At 40.4% G+C, this 21,486-nt stretch overlaps 1 protein-coding gene across 3 annotated transcripts; it reads left to right on the top strand.

The window, feature by feature from the left end:
- The first annotated feature begins 3,036 nt into the window (after positions 1–3,036).
- LOC115104007 (membrane-spanning 4-domains subfamily A member 4A-like) lies at positions 3,037–20,097 on the top strand. Of its 3 annotated transcripts, none has more exons than XM_029625129.2 (8): positions 3,037–3,188; positions 6,048–6,218; positions 6,348–6,464; positions 6,832–6,888; positions 7,183–7,356; positions 7,663–7,785; positions 11,840–11,929; positions 19,863–20,097. In XM_029625129.2, exons 2-8 carry the CDS (start codon positions 6,048–6,050, stop codon positions 19,956–19,958), a joined length of 828 nt encoding a protein of 275 aa, XP_029480989.1. In that variant the 5' UTR covers positions 3,037–3,188; the 3' UTR covers positions 19,959–20,097. The 3 variants fall into 3 exon arrangements, with proteins under 3 accessions (XP_029480989.1, XP_064862477.1, XP_029480988.1); XM_065006405.1 differs by having other exon boundaries at positions 6,029–6,218; XM_029625128.2 differs by lacking the exon at positions 3,037–3,188 and having other exon boundaries at positions 5,969–6,218.
- The last annotated feature ends 1,389 nt before the right edge of the window (positions 20,098–21,486 follow it).

Genomic DNA, 21,486 nt, shown 5'->3' with positions numbered 1-21,486 from the left:
GCTTTTTCTTTGCAATTCTGCCTAGAAGGCCAGCATCCCGGAGTCATCTCTTCACTGTTGACGTTGAGGCTGGCGTTTTGCAGGTACTATTTAATGAAGCTGACAGTTGAAGACTTGTGAGGCATCTGTTTCTCAAACTAGACACTCTAATGTACTTGTCCTCTTGCTCAGTTGTTCACCGGGACCTCCCACTCCTCTTTCTATTCTGGTTAGGGCCAGTTTGCGCTGTTCTGTGAAGGGAGTAGTACACAGCTTTGTACGAGATCTTCAGTTTCTTGGCAATTTCTCGCATGGAATAGCCTTAATTTATCAGAACAAGAATAGACTGACGAGTTTCAGAAGAAAGTACTTTGTTTCTGGCCATTTTGAGCCTGTAATCGAACACACAAATGCTGATGCTCCAGATGCTCAACTAGTCTAAAGCAGGCCAGTTTTATTGCTTCTTTAATCAGAACAACAGTTTACAGCTGTGCTAACATAATTGCAAAAGGGTTTTCTAATGATCAATTAGCCTTTAAAAATGATAAACTTGGATTAGCTAACACAACGTGCCATTGGAACACATGAGTGATGGTTGCTGATAATGTAGATATTCCATAAAAAATCTGCCGTTTCCAGCTACAATAGTCAATTACAACAATAACAATGTCTACACTGTATTTCTGATCAATTTGACATTATTTTAATGGACAGAAAATGTGCTTTTCTTTAAAAAACAAGGACATTTCTAAGTGACCCCAAATGTTTGAACGGTAGTGTTAATAGTTTTAAATGTTAGGATTATGTATTTGTGTTGTTCCAAATGTCTGAATAAAAATACAGTTAGTGCAGAATAGTGATTTTGGGAGGGGGGGCTGAAGGGGGGTTCACCCAGGCAGCCATACAAGCTAGAACCTGTCTCGGCTGTTGAAGGATGAGGACCAAGGTGCAGCGTGGTGAGCGTATGACTGGTCGGGCCCCGTGCTATGGGGTGATGTGCACTGTGTCTCGGCCGGTGTGCTCGGTGCCAGCGTACCGCATTTCCCGGGTGGAAGTGGGCATCCAGCAAGAACGGGTGGTGCCAGTACTGCGCTCGAGACTCCCAGTGCGCCTCCACGGCCCAGTGTATCCGGTGCCTCGGCCAAGGAAGAGGCCTCTTGTATGTCTCCCCAGCCTGGTGAGTCCTGTGCCTGCTCCCAGAGCCAGGTCTCCTGTGTGTCTCTCCAGCCCGGTGAGTCCTGTGCCTGCACTCAGCCCGGAGCCTCCAGAGACGGCCTCCAGCCCGGAGCCTCCAGCGAGGGTTCCCAGTCCGGGGCCCGTAGCGAGGGTGCCCAGTCCGGGGCCCGCAGCGAGGGTGCCCAGTCCAGGGTCGGCGGCGAGGGTCCCCGCACCAGAGATGCCACCAAAGTGGGGTGAGCCAGCGGTGGAGCAGGGTCTGCGTCCCGCATTTTCTATTTCCATGTGTTGGCCGGGTATGGTTCTCAATCAGGGACAGCTGTCTATCGTTGTCTCTGATTGGGAACCATACTTAGGTACTCTTTTTCCCATCTGTGTTTGTGGGAAGTTGACTTTGTTTAGGGCACATAGCCTTTGAGCTTCACGGTTTGTTTTGTATTGTTTATTGTTTTGTCGGCGTAATTTTTAAATAAAGTAAAATGTACGCTCACCACGCTGCACCTTGGTCCTCATCCTTCAACAGCCATGACAGAACCGCCACTGACTGCAAGCATTGCAAAACAATCACTAGCCAGCTATTCAGTGGAGTGGTTGTGTGGTCCCAAATCTGGGATTAAGGGTCTCTTTTCCAAGTTTAAGGGAATAAACATTCAACATTGGCCATGCTGTCAATGAAGCAAGATTTGTGCCGCACTCAAAACAACTGGAAACTCGGGAACTGGGAAATCTCAGACTTCAGTGTGTTCAAGACGACTGGGAACTTGGAAAAAAATGAGCTCAGACTGGGAAAATTGTTTTGAACAGTCATCCAACTGGGAATTCCATGTTGGGAACTCAGTTGTTTTGAAAGCACCATAAATCCAGAGAATGATAGATTTTGATGACAAAGTTTGATGGCAAAGTTTGCCCACAAGAAGGACCGCCGCACCACTTTCAAGTCCAAAAATATGTATTGTATTCTGCTACATAAATGACGTAATATGCCAGGAAGAAATGTATACTGTAGTTAAAGAAAGTAATACTAAGTGTATGTTGTGTAGTAAGCTGTTAGCAGCCCATGTGTCTCACCCTAAGAATTTGGTCCCGCTCCCCTTCAGAACTTAGCTTATTATTCTGACTAGGTGGTGCACATGTAGCCTATAGCCTGTTTTGGAGAAATCTCATCATTGAATATTGTAAGAGCTTTCATTGTCTGCTTATATACCCCCGTTATTTATCCTACGATTCTGACTTGATGTACAGGGAGAATAATGTAAGAACGGACCATGTTCTGAATTATGTCGCTGTACATTTCAAAAGCGCTGAACAAATAGTTACAGCATATCAACTACTCAGTCTTAAACAAAATTATGGTTTGCCTCTTATCTGCAAATCATTCAATTATGTAATAGTTTGTACATCTCAATTGTTATATTGCTTACGGTATATAAATCAAATCAAATGTATTTATATAGCCCTTCGTACATCAGCTGATATCTCAAAGTGCTGTACAGAAACCCAGCCTAAAACCCCAAACAGCAAGCAATGCAGGTGTAGAAGCACGGTGGCTAGGAAAAACTCCCTAGAAAAGGCCAAAACCTAGGAAGAAACCTAGAGAGGAACCAGGCTATGTGGGGTGGCCACATAGCCTCTGTTAGAGGAATTTAACTCCTATATTGTTCATTAACCAATTCAATTAAAAAACTGTCCGTTTCTAAGAATTTGTAAGATACTTATTTGCATAAAATGGACAGAGTCCAGTCTCAAAATTAATCAGTAGCGTTTATTTCCCGAGAGCTCTGGTCATAATATCATGTACTTTGATATATATACCTCACATTTCGTCATAAATGTCTCACCTCCTCTAAGATACAATGGCAATACAGTTCACAAGCCTTCCCACATTGTCTGCCACCTGTTAAACAATCTACTACAAGCCCAAGGTCTCTCCCCTCCCTGGGTAGGGACAGAATGTCCTGTAAGGAACACAGTATTCCAGCCGGTCTGTAACGATCGTCTTCGGGAGAAAGAGAGGAGGACCAAAGCGCAGCGTGGTAAGTGTTCATAATTTTAATTAAAGAAAGCACTGAACACTGAATCAATACAAAAATAACAAAATGAACGAACGAAACAGTCCTGTCTGGTGACATACACACGTAACACAAAGATGGAAAATAAACACCCACAAAACCCAGGTGGAAAAAGGCTACCTAAGTATGATTCTCAATCAGAGACAACTAACGACACCTGCCTCTGATTGAGAACCATACTAGGCCGAACACAAAAACCAACATGGAAAAACAAACATAGACTGCCCACCCCAACTCACGCCCTGACCATACAAAAACAAAGACAAAACAAAGGAACTCAGGTCAGAACGTGACACGGTCTAACGATAGCTCCATTCATTTCTAACAAGGAACAGAAAGTCCTTGTTATAATTCTTGACTAAAACTACACAAATTATATTCAGTATTATGATTATAATAAGATTCATACATTCATACAGTAACATAGTAGTATTCTGTTTAGGCATAGTTCTAAGTTAAATGTATACATAATTTAGTCATTATTCATAAAAATCCCATAACAGTCTCTCATTAGTATCTTATTCCTACTTTTTTGATGTTGAAAATATTTAATTGTTTTTCCTTAATTTGTGTATTATAATTAGCTCATGTGCTTTTCTTCACGAGGGGGGGATACTATATAATGTTGTTGGGTCTGTAACCATGTTTGCCAGTGGCAGTCTCTTCCAAAAAGTTCAGTAATAGACCCAAGTGATTCCAGTTGAAATTGTGAGGGTTGTTTTGTTTGCGCAATGCGCTGCTTGTGTGTTGGAATATTGTCATTAAAAGTGGATTCTCGTGATTGTATTTTCCTTCCTTTTTAGACCACATACAGTGAATTCGGAAAGTATTCAGAGCCTTCACTTTTTACAAATTTTGTTACGTTACAGCCTTATTCTAAAATGTATTTAAAAAAACATGTTGCTCATCAATCTACAGACAGTACCCCATAATGACAAAGTGAAAACACCTTTTTAGATATACTGTATTTACATAAGAATTCAGACCCTTTTCTATGAGACTCGAAATTTAGCTCAAGTGCATTCTGTTTCCATTGATAATTTTTTAGATTCTTCTACAACTTGATTGGACATGATTTGGAAAGGCACACACCTGTCTATATAAGGTCCCACAGTTGACAGTGCATGTCAGAGCAAAAACTAAGCCATGAGGTCGAAGGAATTGTCCGTATAGCTTCGAGACAGGATTGTGTCGAGGCACAGATCTGGGGAAGGGTATCAAAACATTTCTGCAGCTTTGATGCTCCCCAAGAACACATTGGCCTTCATCATTCTTAAATAGAAGAATTTTGGAACCACCAAGAGTTTTCCTAGAGCTGGCCACCTGGCAATTGGGGGAGAATTGCCTTGGTTAGGGAGGTGACCAAGAACGAGATGGTCACTCTGACAGAGCTCCAGAGTTCATCCGTGGAGATGTGAGAACCTTCCAGAAGGACAACCATCTCTGCAGCACTCCACCAATCAGGCCTTTATGGTAGAGTGGCCAGACGGAAGCCACATGACAGTCCACTTGGAGTTTGCCAAAAGGCACCTAAAGGACTCTCAGGCCATGAGAAACAAGATTTTCTGGTGTAATGAAACCATGATTGAACACTTTGGTCTGAATGCCAAGCATCACGTCTGGAGGAAAGCAGGCACCACTCATCACCTGGACAATACAGCCCTACGGTGAAGCATGGTGGTGGCAGCATCATGCTGTGGGGATGATTTTCAAGGGCAGGAACTGGGAGATTAGTCAGGATCGAGGGAAAGATGAACAGAGCACAGTACAGAGAGATCCTTGAAGAAAACCTGCTCCAGAGTGCTCAGGACTTCAGACTGAGGCAAAGGTTCACCTTCCAATAGGAAAACAACCCTAAGCACACAGCCAAGACCAAACAGGAGTGGCTTCGGGACAAGTCTCTGAATGTCCTTGAGTGGCCCAACCAGATCTTGGACTTGAACAAGATCTACAACAACCAACTTGACAAAGCTTGTACAATCTAGATGTGCAAAGCTCTTAGAGACTTACCCAGAAAGACTCACAGCTGTAATCGCTGCCAAAGGTGACTCTAACATGTATTGAGTCGGGGGTGTGAATACTTATGTAAATGCCATATTTCTGTATTTAATTTACAATCAATTTGCAAACATTAAAAAAAAAACATGTATTCACTTTGTCATTATGGGGTATTGTGTGTAGATGGGTGAGAAAGGTGGAATAAGGTTTTTTGAAGCCAATGTATACTTTAACTGTCTGTTACTGTACATGCAATATGCTTTGTGAACATCGCTGGACAGAGTTTGCTATCTGGTTTTGTAATAAAGCAAATGTGTGGTTGAATTCACTGGCTTCCCCAGTGATTTTACCCACGCACTGCTACTGCTAAAACTAAACTGAAACTAAATAACATAAATTGAAATAGTAATGTTTTTATCAAACAGAACATTTATAGAAACTCTAAAGGCAAACTGAAACTTAACTGAATTTCAAAAAAAAAATTATACTTATTATACACCCTTTCATGGAAGTGTATGAGTTCCTTGTATAGCCTGTGTTCTATAGGCAAACAACTTCAAGCCCATGATGGGAAGTTATGCTAATACAGAAGGAACTAAATGTCGCTCAAGTTATTCAAGTAAACAGACGATACAGCAACCACAATGGGGAGAGTTCAAAGTCTAATGAGTGGCAGACACACCTATTATGCATGACAGTCCCAAGTAAATGATTATCTGGAAGTCCCAGGTAGAGTATAAACTTTACATAAGGCTCATCAACACACCCCTGACCAGCCGTATCACCTCTTACTGTACTACAAACAGCCTTCTCTCCTCTGTGAAGATGTCCAGCTCTGTAACAACCACCACTAACGGGGTGGTGGTCATCACCCATGTACACCCCACTGGCAACGGGATGGGGGTCGTGAGGGTCGATTCTGCCCCTCACTGTTTGGGACAGACGGTTTCCTCAGTGCTGGGAAGTTTCCGGGCAGGGCAACCAAAAGCGCTGGGGGTAAGAATTTCTGTTACACATCATTTGAAAATGAATTTGTAGTAAAAAAAAAATTGACAATTTTAGTTGAAGGTACTGGAAGAAAATAAAAATTTATTTCCTGCTTTGTACTTTGTTTTTCTCTCACAGACCGTACAGATCATGGTTGGTTTGATGATGCTGTTGACAGGAATCGTGATGGCTACAGGACCACAAGTAGACAATATTGGAGTAATAAGCGGAATATTTGTCTGGGGATCTATCATTGTGAGTGAGCTGTTCTGTCTAACAGTCCTACCTTACATTTCCTGTCTCTCTTGATGCAAACAAAACATCCTAATAATTGAATAATGTCACAATTTGAAAAGAAATGCATTAAAAACAAATGTATGGTAATGCTTTATAACGAATTACTTAACTAATTACTTTTATCACTGTATATGTACATTTACATTTATGTATTTGGCTAGGCCTATGCCATTTATACACTCCGTTTGTATTGACTTCTATGGAAGTAATTAAACTTGAATTTGAACTTTGGTCATACTGTACACTACTTTTGTAGTGTACTGTGTAGAGAATAGGGTGCCATTTGGGACGCACCTTGTATAACAACTTCCTTGTTCCTTCTCAGTATGTCATTGCAGGCTCTCTAACTGTTGCTGCTGACAACAATTTGAACACATGTCTGGTCAGTATCAACTATTTTTTTCCCTCAATAAAGTTCAGGCTTTTGATTTATAAAGTTCCACTCTATTTCAAAACAGAATCTACTTTATATATAGGCCCTCATTTTTCCATTCAACCTGCTTGTTTTCCTCCCACAAACACAGTGGGGTGGGCACTGGCGATTCAACAACTGCAGATTGCACCTTTAATAAAGACATGTAATAATGATTGTCAACACACTGTATTCTATATTGTATTTCATTCTTCACAACCAATCATTCATCCCCATGTCCTCTTTCTGCTCTCTGTCCCTTAGGTAAAAGGCTCCCTTGGAATGAATGTTGTCGCCACGGTTATTGCTCTTACTGGCACCATTCTGCATTCTTTGGACAGTGCTGGGATCTTCCTTTACAACTACTACTGTGACTATCCAGACTATCCAGACTATCCTTCATACTACCCTCCATCCTATGTCTGCCAACAGTATTGGGTATATACCAAATGCTTATTCCTTTGGTCAGGAGATATTTGTAAATCGGTAAAGGGGGATTTATCATCTATAATTGTATTGCTAGACATACTGTTGAATGTTTTTTATTCGTTTAAATTATACACCATCTGTAGCATATGTGACATCTCCAACATGCAAGCAATAGTGAATTAGATGCTATTGAGTTCATTTATACTTCTTGTTAGCCCACGCTGAAACAAGAGTCAAAGTTTAATTGACAATAATTGCTCCAAAATGGCAGGGTAGTCTAGTCAACTGCTGTTTCCTGTTCCTCTCTGTCTATAGATCAGGTCCCAGGGAATTTCAGGTGTTTTGCTTGTTTTCTCCATGCTGGAGTTCATAGTGTCCATCTGTGTCTCGTCATTCGCCTGCAGAGCTGTCTGCCAGTGCTGCCGTTCTAACCCTGAGGTGAGTCTATGGACATAGATTTCTGTCAAAAAATGTGGTACAAGATTTAAACCGAAATTTAGCTCCGAATACAGTGTGGGCCCGAAATTATTGACACCCTTGATAAAAAAATGAGCAAAAATGACTGTATAAAATAAAGCATTCAATACTGAGCTACATTGTATGCAACCAAAATGTATACTAATACAATTGCTTAGAGAAAGAGATTTTGCTTAACCTGTTGCGACGAGCAATCCCGTATCCGGGAGCCTAATTATAGCCTCAAGCTCATTACCATAACGCAACGTTAACTATTCATGAAAATCGCAAATGAAATGAAATAAATACATTGGCTCACAAGCTTAGCCTTTTGTTAACAACACTGTCATCTCAGATTTTCAAAAAATGCTTTTTTCAACCATAGCTACACAAGCATTTGTGTAAGAGTATTGATAGCAAGCATAGCATTAAGGCTAGCATTCAGCAGGCAACATTTTCACAAAAACAAGAAGAGCATTCAAATAAAATAATTTACCTTTGAAGAACTTCGGATGTTTTCAATGAGGAGACTCTCAGTTAGATAGCAAATGTTCAGTTTTTCCAAAAAGATTATTTGTGTAGGAGAAATCGCTCCGTTTTGTTCATCACGTTTGGCTAAGAAAAAACCCCCAAAATTCAGTCATTACAACGCAAACTTTTTTCCAAATTAACTCCATAATATCGACAGAAACATGGCAAACGTTGTTTAGAATCAATCCTCAAGGTGTTTTTCACATATCTATTCGATGATAAATCACTCGTTGCAGTTTGGTTTCTCCTCTGTACAAAATGGAAAAATGCACGCACCTGGAGATTACGCAATAGTTTCGACGGAGGACACCGAGCGGACACCTGGTAAATGTAGTCTCTTATGGTCAATTTTCCAATGATATGCCTACAAATACGTCACAATGCTGGGGAAACACCTTGGGGAAACGACAGAAAGTGTAGGCTCATTCCTTGCGCATTCACAGCCATATAAAGGAGACATTGGAACACAGCGCCTCCAAAATCTGGCTTACTTCCTGTATGAAATTTCATCATGGTTTCGCCTGTAGCATTAGTTCTGTGGCACTCACAGACAATATCTTTGCAGTTTTGGAAACGTCAGAGTGTTTTCTTTCCAAAGCTGTCAATTATATGCATAGTCGAGCATCTTTTCATGACAAAATATCTTGTTTAGAACAGGAACGTTTTTCATCCAAAAATGAAATACTGCCCCCAGAGGTTCAAGAGGTTAACAAGTGTTTGTTTTTTTCAAAAGGTATGGGTCAAAATTAATGACACCCCTGTTTTCAATACCTCACTGTGCAAGGATAACAGCACTTGCACTATTTCTAAAATGTTTTATGATTTGGAGACCACACTGTGAGGGATCTTAGACCATTCCTCTGTACAGAATCCTTCCAGATCATTGATATCCTTTGTCTGCACTTATGGTATGGGGTTCTCTAAATAGCTCTATGTTCATGTCATCTGACCAAATCACAGTGTCCAATCCAAGTGCCAATGTTGTTTAGTAAACTCCAGGCATTGGTTGGGTGACATGAAAATAGCTTTGGCCACGCACACCAGTTTGGCATCGAAATGAGAATGCACAGAAAATAACCACATATCTACCATAACATATGGTGGTGGGTCTTTGATGTTATGGGGTTAATTTTCTTCCACTGGTCCTGGGCCCCTTGTTAAGGTCAATGGCATCATGAAATTTAGCCAGTGTAGGAGCCAATTTGGGTGCATCTTATATTATGGTATTATTTGGGCAATTACACTCCCGACCACTAGGGGACAATATAACCAATGGTGTGTATAACCCCAGGTTGACTGACAGGGGGCACAGTATTGAAGCCACCGGGCACAGCCATCTTGGCACTCCTGCTCCAGTGTGCGGACGTGGGAGAGCTCACGGTTCTTACTTTTGTTATGACAATTTGCTGCCAACACAGCGGCCATGAGCTCAAACCTAGGAAGGATTTCTGATTCATGGGAGCAACTCTCTCTTTTCCCAGCATGAATGAAAGATGTACAGTACCAGTTTGAGAAGTTTTTCAGAATCATTGAAGAGAAAAGTATGGTCCATCCCATTGAGTATTTCACCACATCCTCATATGCCATGTCTTTAAATATGCATTTAGATGGATTAAAAGTAAACTTACATTGTAAAACTTCTGGCTACCAACTTTCTAACTCCATCTATAACTTTTTGACTTTATAGCACTCCCAGAAGACATGAATTATTGAGTCATTGCTAGTTGTACACTTAAGTCCTGAACAGTCATTCTTAAAATTACTTTTTATCTCATGGTAACTGCCAGGAAGTTTGAAAATACAGGCTGAGTGAGAGGGAGCTTATATTCTTGAGCTCGCCTTGACTGACAGCTCTTTGAAACTCCTATGTCAAGTAAATTGGATTCAGTGAGCAGTTTTGCAGTAAAATAATCTCAAGCAAATTTGGTGGCACACAAAGCAACTCAAACAACATTGAAATTGCATCAAAGATAACATTGTTTTTATACGTCTTCCGTTTAGCATGTCTCTTGTGATGTGGTTCACAGCAGCATTGGTGGATGTGTTGATTAGTTATGTTCCAACATTCCCTTCGTCTTGTGTCAATATCAGTTCTTAAATCTTCATCTAAAAGTTTTATATTTTTATTACCTATCATACCTTTTCTGAGTCAAATAGGATTCCCTCAACATTTCTTTGATGTCCAAAAGATTTCAGATAGAAATTTAGTGTATAGAACTTTTCAATTGCATGTATTTGAAAACGTCTACATTAGTCAGTCTAAAATTGCTTTTTAATTCTGTAATGGAAATCATTTTATTTCCTATGCCTTTAGTTTTCCATGGGGCCAATTTATCAGTGAACTCTGAAAAGCTATCCAAGGATTGTTCCATAGGGTTGTGTTTTTAGGGAGTGATATTGGTTCTTTTAGTATGCATTTCATTTTCTTCAATATTGTTAGTGTTCTTAACTATAAAATTGTTAATGTTCTTCTTTATCCTTTGAAAATAGACTTGTGAAAAGATTCTGAGGATTAGCATGCACAACTTCAATATGTGCCCATTGTTCTTCTTTCGTGCACTTAACGATATGTTGCAAGTAAAAGCCTTGTGTGGCGAGTTGATACAATTCCAAGTCTGGAAGGTTAAAACAACCCTCAGACTTTGGAAGATGTCAAACTTTCCTTTTTATTCTATGAGTTTTATTTACCCATAAATTCTGTCATGGTAAGTATACTTTTTGAAAGAATGTCTTCGGTGGGGTAATTGGTATTACCGAGAATAAATATAAAAACAAAGAAATTGTTATTTGGCCACAAACTCAACATTTTGCAATATCTATCTCAGTCTCCGGATTTAAAATCCATTGAAAACATGTGGGTTGAATTGAATAGGGCAGTCCATAAATGCAGACTAAGGATCTGGAAGGATCTGGAAGGATTCTGTTTGAAGGAGTTGCCTTTGTGAAATAATGTCTAGATGCTTTTTATAGTGGAGATCAAGTTTATAAATTGCTTGGCTGGGCTGATGAGACAGTGGATTGCACAGTCAGATGGAACAGAGTAAATAGGCATTTTAACAGCATAGATTTAGCCAGTGGTAACTTGTGGAATGGACAAGCTGGAATGCAGTTTTAACCAATCAGCATTCAAGATTAGACCCACCCGTTGTATAATTCACAATAGCAGCACTTACAGTTGACCAGGGCAGAAATTTGTATAACTGACTTCTTGGAAAGGTGGCATCCTGACCGTGCCACGTTGAAAGTCACTGAGCTCTTCAGTAAGGCCAGTCTACTGCCAATGTTTGATTATGGAGATTGCATGACCGTGTGCTCAATTTTATACACCTGTCAGCAACGGGTGTGTCTGAAATAGCTGAATCAACTCATTTGAAGGGGTGTCCACATACTTTTGTCTATATAGTGTTTGTTCTGCTACTGTAAGAGTGCTGAGCAGTCATGACACCTGTATATTTGATAAGCAATTTATATAAATGGACCTAAAATGTACATGTCTGTCTTTTAGCAAGTGTTCATCATTGGGAATCAAATACCGGTACCTCATGGCTGCATGACTCCAAGCAACGCACCTTTCCCTCCTCAGAACAACTACGAGGTATGACATATTTGGAGGTTGATTTGCAGGGTTCCATATAAAATAGGCTGCTCATTATCTCAAATTAAAATGTAGAATATCTCAACAGTGTCCTAGTTACTCTGGAGTAATTTTTTTTTAAACTTCCACTGCAAAAACTTTCATTCAAAAATGTGCAACCAAAACGTTGGTCACTGTGTAAAATTCTGTGGGGCTGTACATGCGAACATTCGAAAAATGTTAGTTTAAGCATCGGCCAAATAAAATCATTGACGTAGTTGCACGTGATCAAAGGCTACATGTGAGCTGTTCCCATCACATAACCTGGTACATTTAGCTCTATGCTAAACTCACCAGGTGGTCGTGATTATATCCAGTTGAAATTCCATATACGATAATTAAAATCGTTGACGTAGTTAGAAGCGATAGAACCCCTGGTTGACTGACAGGAGGCACCGTATTCAAGCCACCGGGCAAAGCCATCTTGACACTCCTGCTCCAATGTAAAAAAGGATTTTGGAAGCTAAAGAAATGCATTTATTAATGTCAGTATTCGTTTTTGACACGTTTATTATATTAGACACCTTAATGCATACTTATATTATATATATTATATTATGTGAGCTAAAAATAAACATTTGTAAATATATAAACATTTTCCTTAAAGTATTTTTTTAGAGTACTAATGTTACTGTCCCCCCTACAACAACACATGTGTAATTTTGTCCTTGAAACATTTAATTGAAATACTGTATAATTCCATTAATTCGTATGGAGGACTGCTCCTAATGGAGAGTGCCAATACGGCTGATCGGTGGTGTGAAAGCTCTGTGGCCAATACAATACACCAGCAATCCGGGGTTTATATACATCATTGTATAGAACACTTTTCCAACACCTTAACAGTCAAATGGCACCATCTGCTAATCAAAGCTAATAAAAAGCACTAATTTTCAACTGAACGATTAATCCTGGGGAATTTTGTCATTTGCGACTTTATAATTTTTACCTAACTTTAGCTCATGAGAATCCAAGCCCATACAGCCATAGGTTTCTAATTTGAACAATTGACCACAGCATGGCCAACAGGTTAAACTTTCCAGATACCCTGTCTAACGGTTAAAAATCACTGCATGCAAAACGGTTTTGGAAACCTCTGAAATTCTATTTTCATATCACCCCAAAATGATTTTACAAATACAAAAGACACACTTACTCTGCGCCGCTTTAACACAGATTCCCACTGAGGTGTCTCGCATTGCACTTCCTGCGCTAATGGAAACTCAAAAGGAAACAAAGAAACGTGTTGGTTCAAAGCTTCAGGGTAAACTCCAAGGCATTTTTTACTCAAATACTTATAGTAAGTTGAACTCAAAAGTCAATGTAAAGTCATTATTATTAAAATATTGATGTGGTACTGACTCAAAACAAAATGAGAAGTAACACCAACTCAAAGTTCTTAACTTTTTCCCCAGCATGCTCCACTGCAGGTACATTTTTGGGGAATTGTGTTATATAGCAGTTTTCTTCTTCTAATTTATTTAGGCAAGTCAGTTAAGAACAAATTCTTATTTACACTGCCTAGGAACAGTGGGTTAACTGCCTTGTTCAGGGGCAGAACGACAGATTTTTTGAAGCTGTCAGCTCAGGGATTCGATCTAACAACGTTTGTGTTACTGGCCCAACGCTCTAACCACTAGGCTACCTGCCGCACCAATGCATGTACATTTAGTGATTAATTGATTCAACTTATGATACACAAAGATAAATAACATACATTTTTCGAAACTAATCCAATCATTTAGTTAGATTTTTTGCTCCCATTACTGAAATGGTTGTTCTAGTTTATTAAATGGCTTAGGTTGACTCCTCACACTGTTCCTAACCCTGGTATTCATTATGAATTCAGGTTGGGGGTGAATCAAATGTTAAACTGCTGGATAGTATACCTCTGGCTGGATTCCATTAATAATTACACATCACATTGCAAGTCAGCATAATGTGACTAGCAGGTAGGGTTGCAAAATTTCCCAGTTTTTCCAGAAATCTCTGTTGTAAGATTCCTGGAAATCCTTCAACCGAGATCTGGGAATTACTGGAATTTTGCAACCTTACTTGCAGGCCTGATGTGGCCTTTAAGCCATTTGTTTCAGGACACTGAAATAGGGTAAAGCTTGGCCTCAAAATAAGGCCTTATGAGATTTATAATGTGTTCAGTTTAATTATAATGATAACATTTGCATAGGAACTCACTTGGTGAAGGGTTACCAGGACACATACTCAGAGCATGTGCTGACCGGCTGGCAAGTGTCTTGAATGACATTTTCAAACTCTCCCTGACCACCATAGTCCCTGTGCCCAAGAAGACCAAGCTAACCTGTCTAAATGACATTCATATATGTAGCCATGAAATGCATTGAAAGGCTGGTCAAGGCTCATATCAACACCATTATCCCAGACACACCCTGGACCCACTCCAATTCGCATACCACCCCAAAAGATCCCCAGATGACATAATCTCTTTTGGACTCCACACTGCCCTCTCCCACCTGGACAAAAGGAACACCTACAGTACCAGTCAAAAGTTTGGACACACCTACTCATTCAAGGATTTTTCATTATTTTTACTATTTTCTACATAGTGAAGACATCAAAACTATGAAATAGCACACATGGAATCATGTAGTAACCAAAAAAGTGTTTTAAAAAATCCAAATACATTTCAGATTCTTTGAATTAGCCATCCCTTGCCTTGATGAAAGCTTTGCACACTCTTGGCATTCTCTCAATCATCTTCACCTGGAAAGCTTTTCCAACAGTCTTGAAGGAGTTCCCACATATTCTAAGCACTTGTTGGCTGCTTTTCTTTCCCTCTGCGGTACAACTCATCCCAAATCATCTCAATTGGGTTGAGGTCGGGTGGTTTGGATGCCAGGTCATCTGATGCTGCACTCCATCACTCTCCTTCTTGGTCAAATAGCCCTTACACAGCTGTGTGTTTTGGGTCATTGTCCTGTTGAAATACAAATGATAGTCCCACTAAGCACAAACCAGATGGAATGGCGTATAGCTGCACAATGCTGTGTTAGCCATCCTTTTTAAGTGTGCCTTGAATTACAAATAAATCACAGACCGTGTAACCAGCAAAGCACCCCCACACCATCCCATCTTCTCCTCTATGCTTCATGGTGGGAACCGCCCATGCGGAATTCATCCATTCATCTACTCTGTGTCTCATAAAGACTAGAACCAAAAATCTCAAATTTGAACTCATTAGATCAAAGGACACATTTCCAGCAGTCTAATGTCCATTGCTCTTGTTTCTTGGCCCAAGCAAGTCCCTTATTATTATTGATGTCCTTTAGTAGTGGTTTCTTTGCAGCATTTCAACCATGAAGGCCTGATTCACACAGTCTCCTCTGAACAGTTGATGTTGAGATGTGTCAGTTACTTGAACTCTGTGAAGCATTTATTTGGGCTGCAATTTCTCCTTTGGAAATGTCAGAATAATAGCAGAGAATGATTTATTTCAGCTTTTATTTATATCATCATTCCCAGTTGGTCAGAAGTTTACATACACTACATTTGTATTTGGTAGCATTGCCTTTAAATTTACTTGGGTCAAATGTTTTGGGTAGCCTTCCACAAGCTTCCCACAATAAGTTGGGTGAATTTTGGCCCATTCCTCCTGACAGAGCTGGTGAAACTGAGTCAGGTTTGTAGGCCTCTAGCTACACGCTTTTTCAGTTCTGCCCACAGATTTTCTATGGGATTGAGGTCGGGGCTTTGTGATGGCCACTCCAATACCTTGGCTTTGTTGTCCTTAAGACATTTTGCCACAACTTTGGAAGTATGCTTGGGGTCATTGTCCATTTGGAAGACCCATTTGCGACAAAGCTTTAACTTCCTGACTGATATCTTGAGATGTTGCTTCAATATATCCACATAATTTTCCCTCCTCATGATGCCACCTATTTTGTGAAGTGCACCAGTCCCACTTGCAGCAAAGCACCCCCACAACATGATGCTGCCACCCCCGTGCATCACGGTTGGGATGGTGTTCTTTCAGCTTGCAAGCTTCCCCCGTTTTCCTCCAAACATAACGATGGTCATTATAGCCAAACAGTTCTATTTTTGTTTCATCAGACGAGAGGACATTTCTCCAAAAAGTACGATCTTTGTCCGAATGTGCAGTTGCAAACCGTAGTCTGGCTTTTTTATGACGGTTTTGGAGCTGTTTAAAGGCACAGTCAACTTAGTGTATGTAAACTTCTGACCCACTGGAATTGTGATACAGTGAATTAATTATAAGTGTGAAATAATCTGTTTAAACAATTGTTGGAAAAATTACTTGTGTCATGCACAAAGTAGATGTCCTAACCGACTTGCCAAAACTATAGTTTGTTAACAATAAATTTGTGTATGTAAACTTCCAACTTCAACTGTACATACCTCTCCACATTGATCTGTTACTAGTACTCCCTGTATTTAGCTCCATTATTGTGTATTTGTTGTATTTTTTTATTGTAATTTTTAAACTCTGCACCATTGGGAAGGGCTCGTAAGCAAGCATTTCAAGGGGTACAGTTGTATTAATTTCAAGGGGTACAGTTGTATTCCGTGCATATGTCGTGGAGAATCGTTTCAAAATACACTGCTCAAAAAAATAAAGGGAACACTAAAATAACACATCCTAGATCTGAATGAATGAAATATTCTTATTAAATACTTTTTTCTTTACATAGTTGAATGTGCTGACAACAAAATCACACAACAATTATCAATGGAAATCAAATTTATCAACCCATGGAGGTCTGGATTTGGAGTCACACTCAAAATTAAAGTGGAAAACCACACTACAGGCTGATCCAACTTTGATGTAATGTCCTTAAAACAAGTCAAAATGAGGCTCAGTAGTGTGTGTGGCCTCCACGTGCCAGTATGACCTCCCTACAACACCTGGGCATGCTCCTGATGAGGTGGCGGATGGTCTCCTGAGGGATCTCCTCCCAGACCTGGACTAAAGCATCCGCCAACTCCTGGACAGTCTGTGGTGGGCGTTGGTGGATGGAGCGAGACATGATGTCCCAGATGTGTTCAATTGGATTCAGGTCTGGGGAACGGGCGGGCCAGTCCATAGCATCAATGCCTTCCTCTTGCAGGAACAGCTGACACACTCCAGCCACATGAGGTCTAGCATTGTCTTGCATTAGGAGGAACCCAAGGCCAACCGCACCAGCATATGGTCTCACAAGGGGTCTGAGGATCTCATCTCGGTACCTAATGGCAGTCAGGCTACCTCTGGCGAGCACATGGAGGGATGTGCGGCCCCCTAAAGAAATGCCACCCCACACCATGACTGACCCACCGCCAAACTGGAGGATGTTGCAGGCAGCAGAACGTTCTCCATGGCGTCTCCAGACTCTGTCACGTCTGTCACATGTGCTCAGTGTGAACCTGCTTTCATCTGTGAAGAGCACAGGGTGCCAGTGGCGAATTTGCTAATCTTGGTGTTCTCTGGCAAATGCCAAACGTCCTGTGGACGTCGGGCCCTCATACCACCCTCATGGAGTCTGTTTCTGACCGTTTGAGCAGACACATGCACATTTGTGGCCTGCTGGAGGTCATTTTGCAGGGCTCTGGCAGTGCTCCTCCTGCTCCTCCTTGCACAAAGGTGGAGGTAGCGGTCCTGCTGCTGGGTTGTTGCCCTCCTACGGCCTCCTCCACGTTTCCTGATGTACTGGCCTGTCTCCTGGTAGTGCCTTCATGTTCTAGACACTACGCTGACAGACACAGCAAACCTTCTTGCCACAGCTCGCATTGATGTGCCATCCTGGATGAGCTGCACTAGCTGAGCCACTTGTGTGGGTTGTAGACTCCGTCTCAGGCTACCACTAGAGTGAAAGCACCGCCAGCATTCAAAAGTGACCAAAACATCAGCCAGGAAGCATAGGAACTGAGAAGTGGTCTTTGGTCACCACCTGCAGAACCACTCCTTTATTGGGGGTGTTTTGCTAATTGCCTATAATTTCCACCTGTTGTCTATTCCATTTGCACAACAGCATGTGAAATGTATTGTCAATCAGTGTTGCTTCCTAAGTGGACAGTTTGATTTCACAGAAGTGTGATTGACTTGGAGTTACATTGTGTTGTTTAAGTGTTCCCTTTATTTTTTGAACAGTGTATAAACTTACAAGAACTTTTAATACAAACATATCAGAAGCCTAGATGGTCCGCGGAACACACACTTTCCCAGAGCACTGGCTCTGTATTTATACACACACAGCATATGAGTCCATTCCACATGTTAATGAAGTTATTTGCCTCAGGTCATCTGCCACCATTATCTCTCAGTCCAGGCTTCCTGCTTGTTCATGCCCAATAACACCTGTATCCGCTCTTGATTAGATTACAATGGTGGCAGGACCCTCTCGTGTCCTAAAATTAATATATGTCTATCTTACCCTAAGCATTTATGGCCTTTACCCTAAGCACTGATGTCCTTTACCCTAAGCACTTATGTTTGTTCCTCTCTATCTAATCTTTATAATGGTATCCTGCTCTTTCCATAATAGATCATGTATTTAAGTGTCACCTCCTCCTCTTTGCCCTAAGCCCTTATATGTACCGTTTGCTCCCACAAATGTGACAAATAAAATTAGATTTGTTCATTCACTATAGCTCAGCGTTCAACACCATAGTGCACTCCAAGCTCATTACTAAGCTCAGGTCCCTGGGACTGAACACCACCCAGGTGGTAAGGGTAGGGAACAACACATCCGCCATGCTTACACTCAACACGGGGGCGTGTGTGTTACACCCTCAGGGGTGTGTGCTTTGTCCCCTCCTGTACTCACTTTTCACCCATAACTGCATGGCCACGCATGACTCCAACACCATCATCAAGTTTGCTGACGACACAGCGGTGGAAGGCCTGATCACCGACAACAATGAAACAGCCTATAAGAAGAAGGTCAGTGACCTGGCAGTCACCTCTATACCAGGCGCTGGTAGAAGAAGGCCCTAAACATAATCCAGACTGCATCCCAAGTCATAAACTGTTTTCTCTGTTACTGCACGGCAAGTGGTTTGAATGCACCAAGTCTGGAACCAACAGGACCCTGAAGGGCATTAACTCCCAAACCACAAGACTGTTAAATAGTTAGTCCAGTTAGCTTTTTGGTTATCTGCATTTACCCCCTTTTGCACAAACTCTTTTGACTCATCACATACGCTGCTGATATTGATTATTATCTATCGTGTTGCCGAGTCACTTCACCCCTACCTATATGCACATATCTACCTCAATTACCTCATAACCCTGCACATCGACTCTGTACTGGTACCCCTCATATTTAGCCATGTTATCGTTACTCATTGTGTATTTATTCCTCATTTTATAATTTTTCTCTCTGCATTGTTGGGAATGCCCCGTAAATAAGCATTTCACTGTTAGTCTACACTTAAAGGAAGCATGTAACAAAACAAATTTGATTTGATTCTGTCCCTAACTATAAAAATACAAATAAATAATATATTACTATATATATAACTATATATAACTATATATATATATATATATATATATATAAAATATATCACTTAAACTAAATAAAAACAAACAATAAAGGTCTGAAAACGAACTGAAGCTGAACTGAATTAAAAATAAACATTAAAAAACTGATATAACTTAAACTATATAATAACAAGGATGTGATGATCATGCAATATTGACACTACAGGCTCAACCTAGTAAGTAAATACTGAGCTTTTTTGTTAACATCTCTCTATTGTAGAATTTCTATCATAGCCTGCAACCCAAATGGCATCTTAATCCCTATATAGTGCACTACTTTAGAGTGCAGGCTTTGGTCAAAGGTAGAGCACTAAGTATAGGGAATAGGGTGCTATTTGGGACATATCTGTCCTATTATGTACTGTGTTGTTTCTACAGACTGTGATCTACCCAAAGGGTCCCGAGGGAGACAATATGGGAACAGGGTTTCAACAGAAACCACTGCCTCCACAAAACACTGCTTTCATCCCTTGAGAATTGGGCTTCTGTGAATACATTGCTCTTTTTCTTGTTAAAATTGTGTTTTCTAGGGCTATTTTTCTGATCCAAGCCAGGCAATGGTTGGCACCACATCACTGATCTGAATCATTTGACAGTTCAATATTGATAATGTAATGTAATGTAATGTTTCAGTATAATGTTTAGGTTACTATATGGTTGATTTTTTTTAAACTTCATGTTTTTGTAATTTCTCTCTTGTTTTATTGATATAAGTTAATTAGAATTTATTATATAAAAGTATAGTACATTTATCAACTAACATCAGCCACTGCTACATTACATTATATGATATTGAGGCATCACTTTCTTTTAATAACATGCAAATACATATTTAACTTAATGTCTTCAAACAAGACTTGACTTAAACATTAAAAAACTGACAGAAAAAAATGTGAGTTGGGAGTCACTTTTATCTTTCATACAACGTAATTAATGACATTCATATTTTGGGTCTGAAAACATCCTGATAAGGAGGGAGTGGTGCTTGGATGTTTACATTGGGCATTGGCCTATATCCTTTCTATCTTGAGTATGTGCAACATTAAACATCATGAACAGTCAAAATCATGTGTTTTATTAAATTTGATGATTTTTTTAGAAAGAAACCATATCAAAGTATGATGACCAAATGATTGTTGCTTCTACCGTGCCACATTTGTGTGTTTTAAAGCATGAACTGTTTGTTTCAAGTCCTGCCACAACATCTCAATTGGGATTAGGTCTGGATTTTGACTAGGCCATTCCAAAACTTAAAATGTGTTGCTTTTTAACCATTTTCATGTACTTGATTGTGTGTTTTGGATCATTGTCTTGCTGCATGACCCAGCTGCGCTTCAGCTTCAGCTCACAGATGGATGGCCTGACATTCTCCTGTAGAATTCTCTGATACAGTGCAGAATTCTTGGTTCTTTCTATTAAGGCAAGTTGTCCAGGTCCTGAGGCAGCAAAGCATCCTCAAGAAGAGCTTTTGGGAATGTTTTGTTCTTTTGTCATATAATCCTCCTTTTAAAATATGTATACTTACCTGGAGTGACGTTTTATTACACGCATACTTACCCAGAGTGCCCTTTAAACATGCATAGTTACCTAATTACTTACCTGAAAAACTTACCTGATATCCAAACCGATGTGAAGACGGTATGTTGCTGTTCGTGAGAGGACCTGTGTGTAAATCCTCTCTGCCGCGCCTGTTGAACAATGTAAACACCAACAACACTAACAATAACCATAGCCATTCATCCCAAACAACATCAGCAATAACCACGACCATTCATCCCACCGCTCAAAAATCACAAACCACTACTCCCCCCATAGTATTCTGAAGAACAAGTTTTCATTCCCTACTTTCTATTTTGAATAATGTTTTTTACCCCTAACCCAAGACCCCTTAGCCTAAACTAGATCCGTATCCTATTTCCAACACTTCCCTTTAAACTAGCGTTTCTCAAAGTCGGTCCTCGGTACCCCAAGGCGTGCAAGTTTTGTTTTTTTGCCCTAACAC

Source organism: Oncorhynchus nerka, linkage group LG21 (assembly GCF_034236695.1).
Source record: "Oncorhynchus nerka isolate Pitt River linkage group LG21, Oner_Uvic_2.0, whole genome shotgun sequence".
Taxonomy (NCBI): Eukaryota; Metazoa; Chordata; class Actinopteri; order Salmoniformes; family Salmonidae; genus Oncorhynchus; species Oncorhynchus nerka.
Note: the sequence above shows the minus strand (reverse complement) of the source record. Positions and strands in the feature narration are given on the sequence as shown.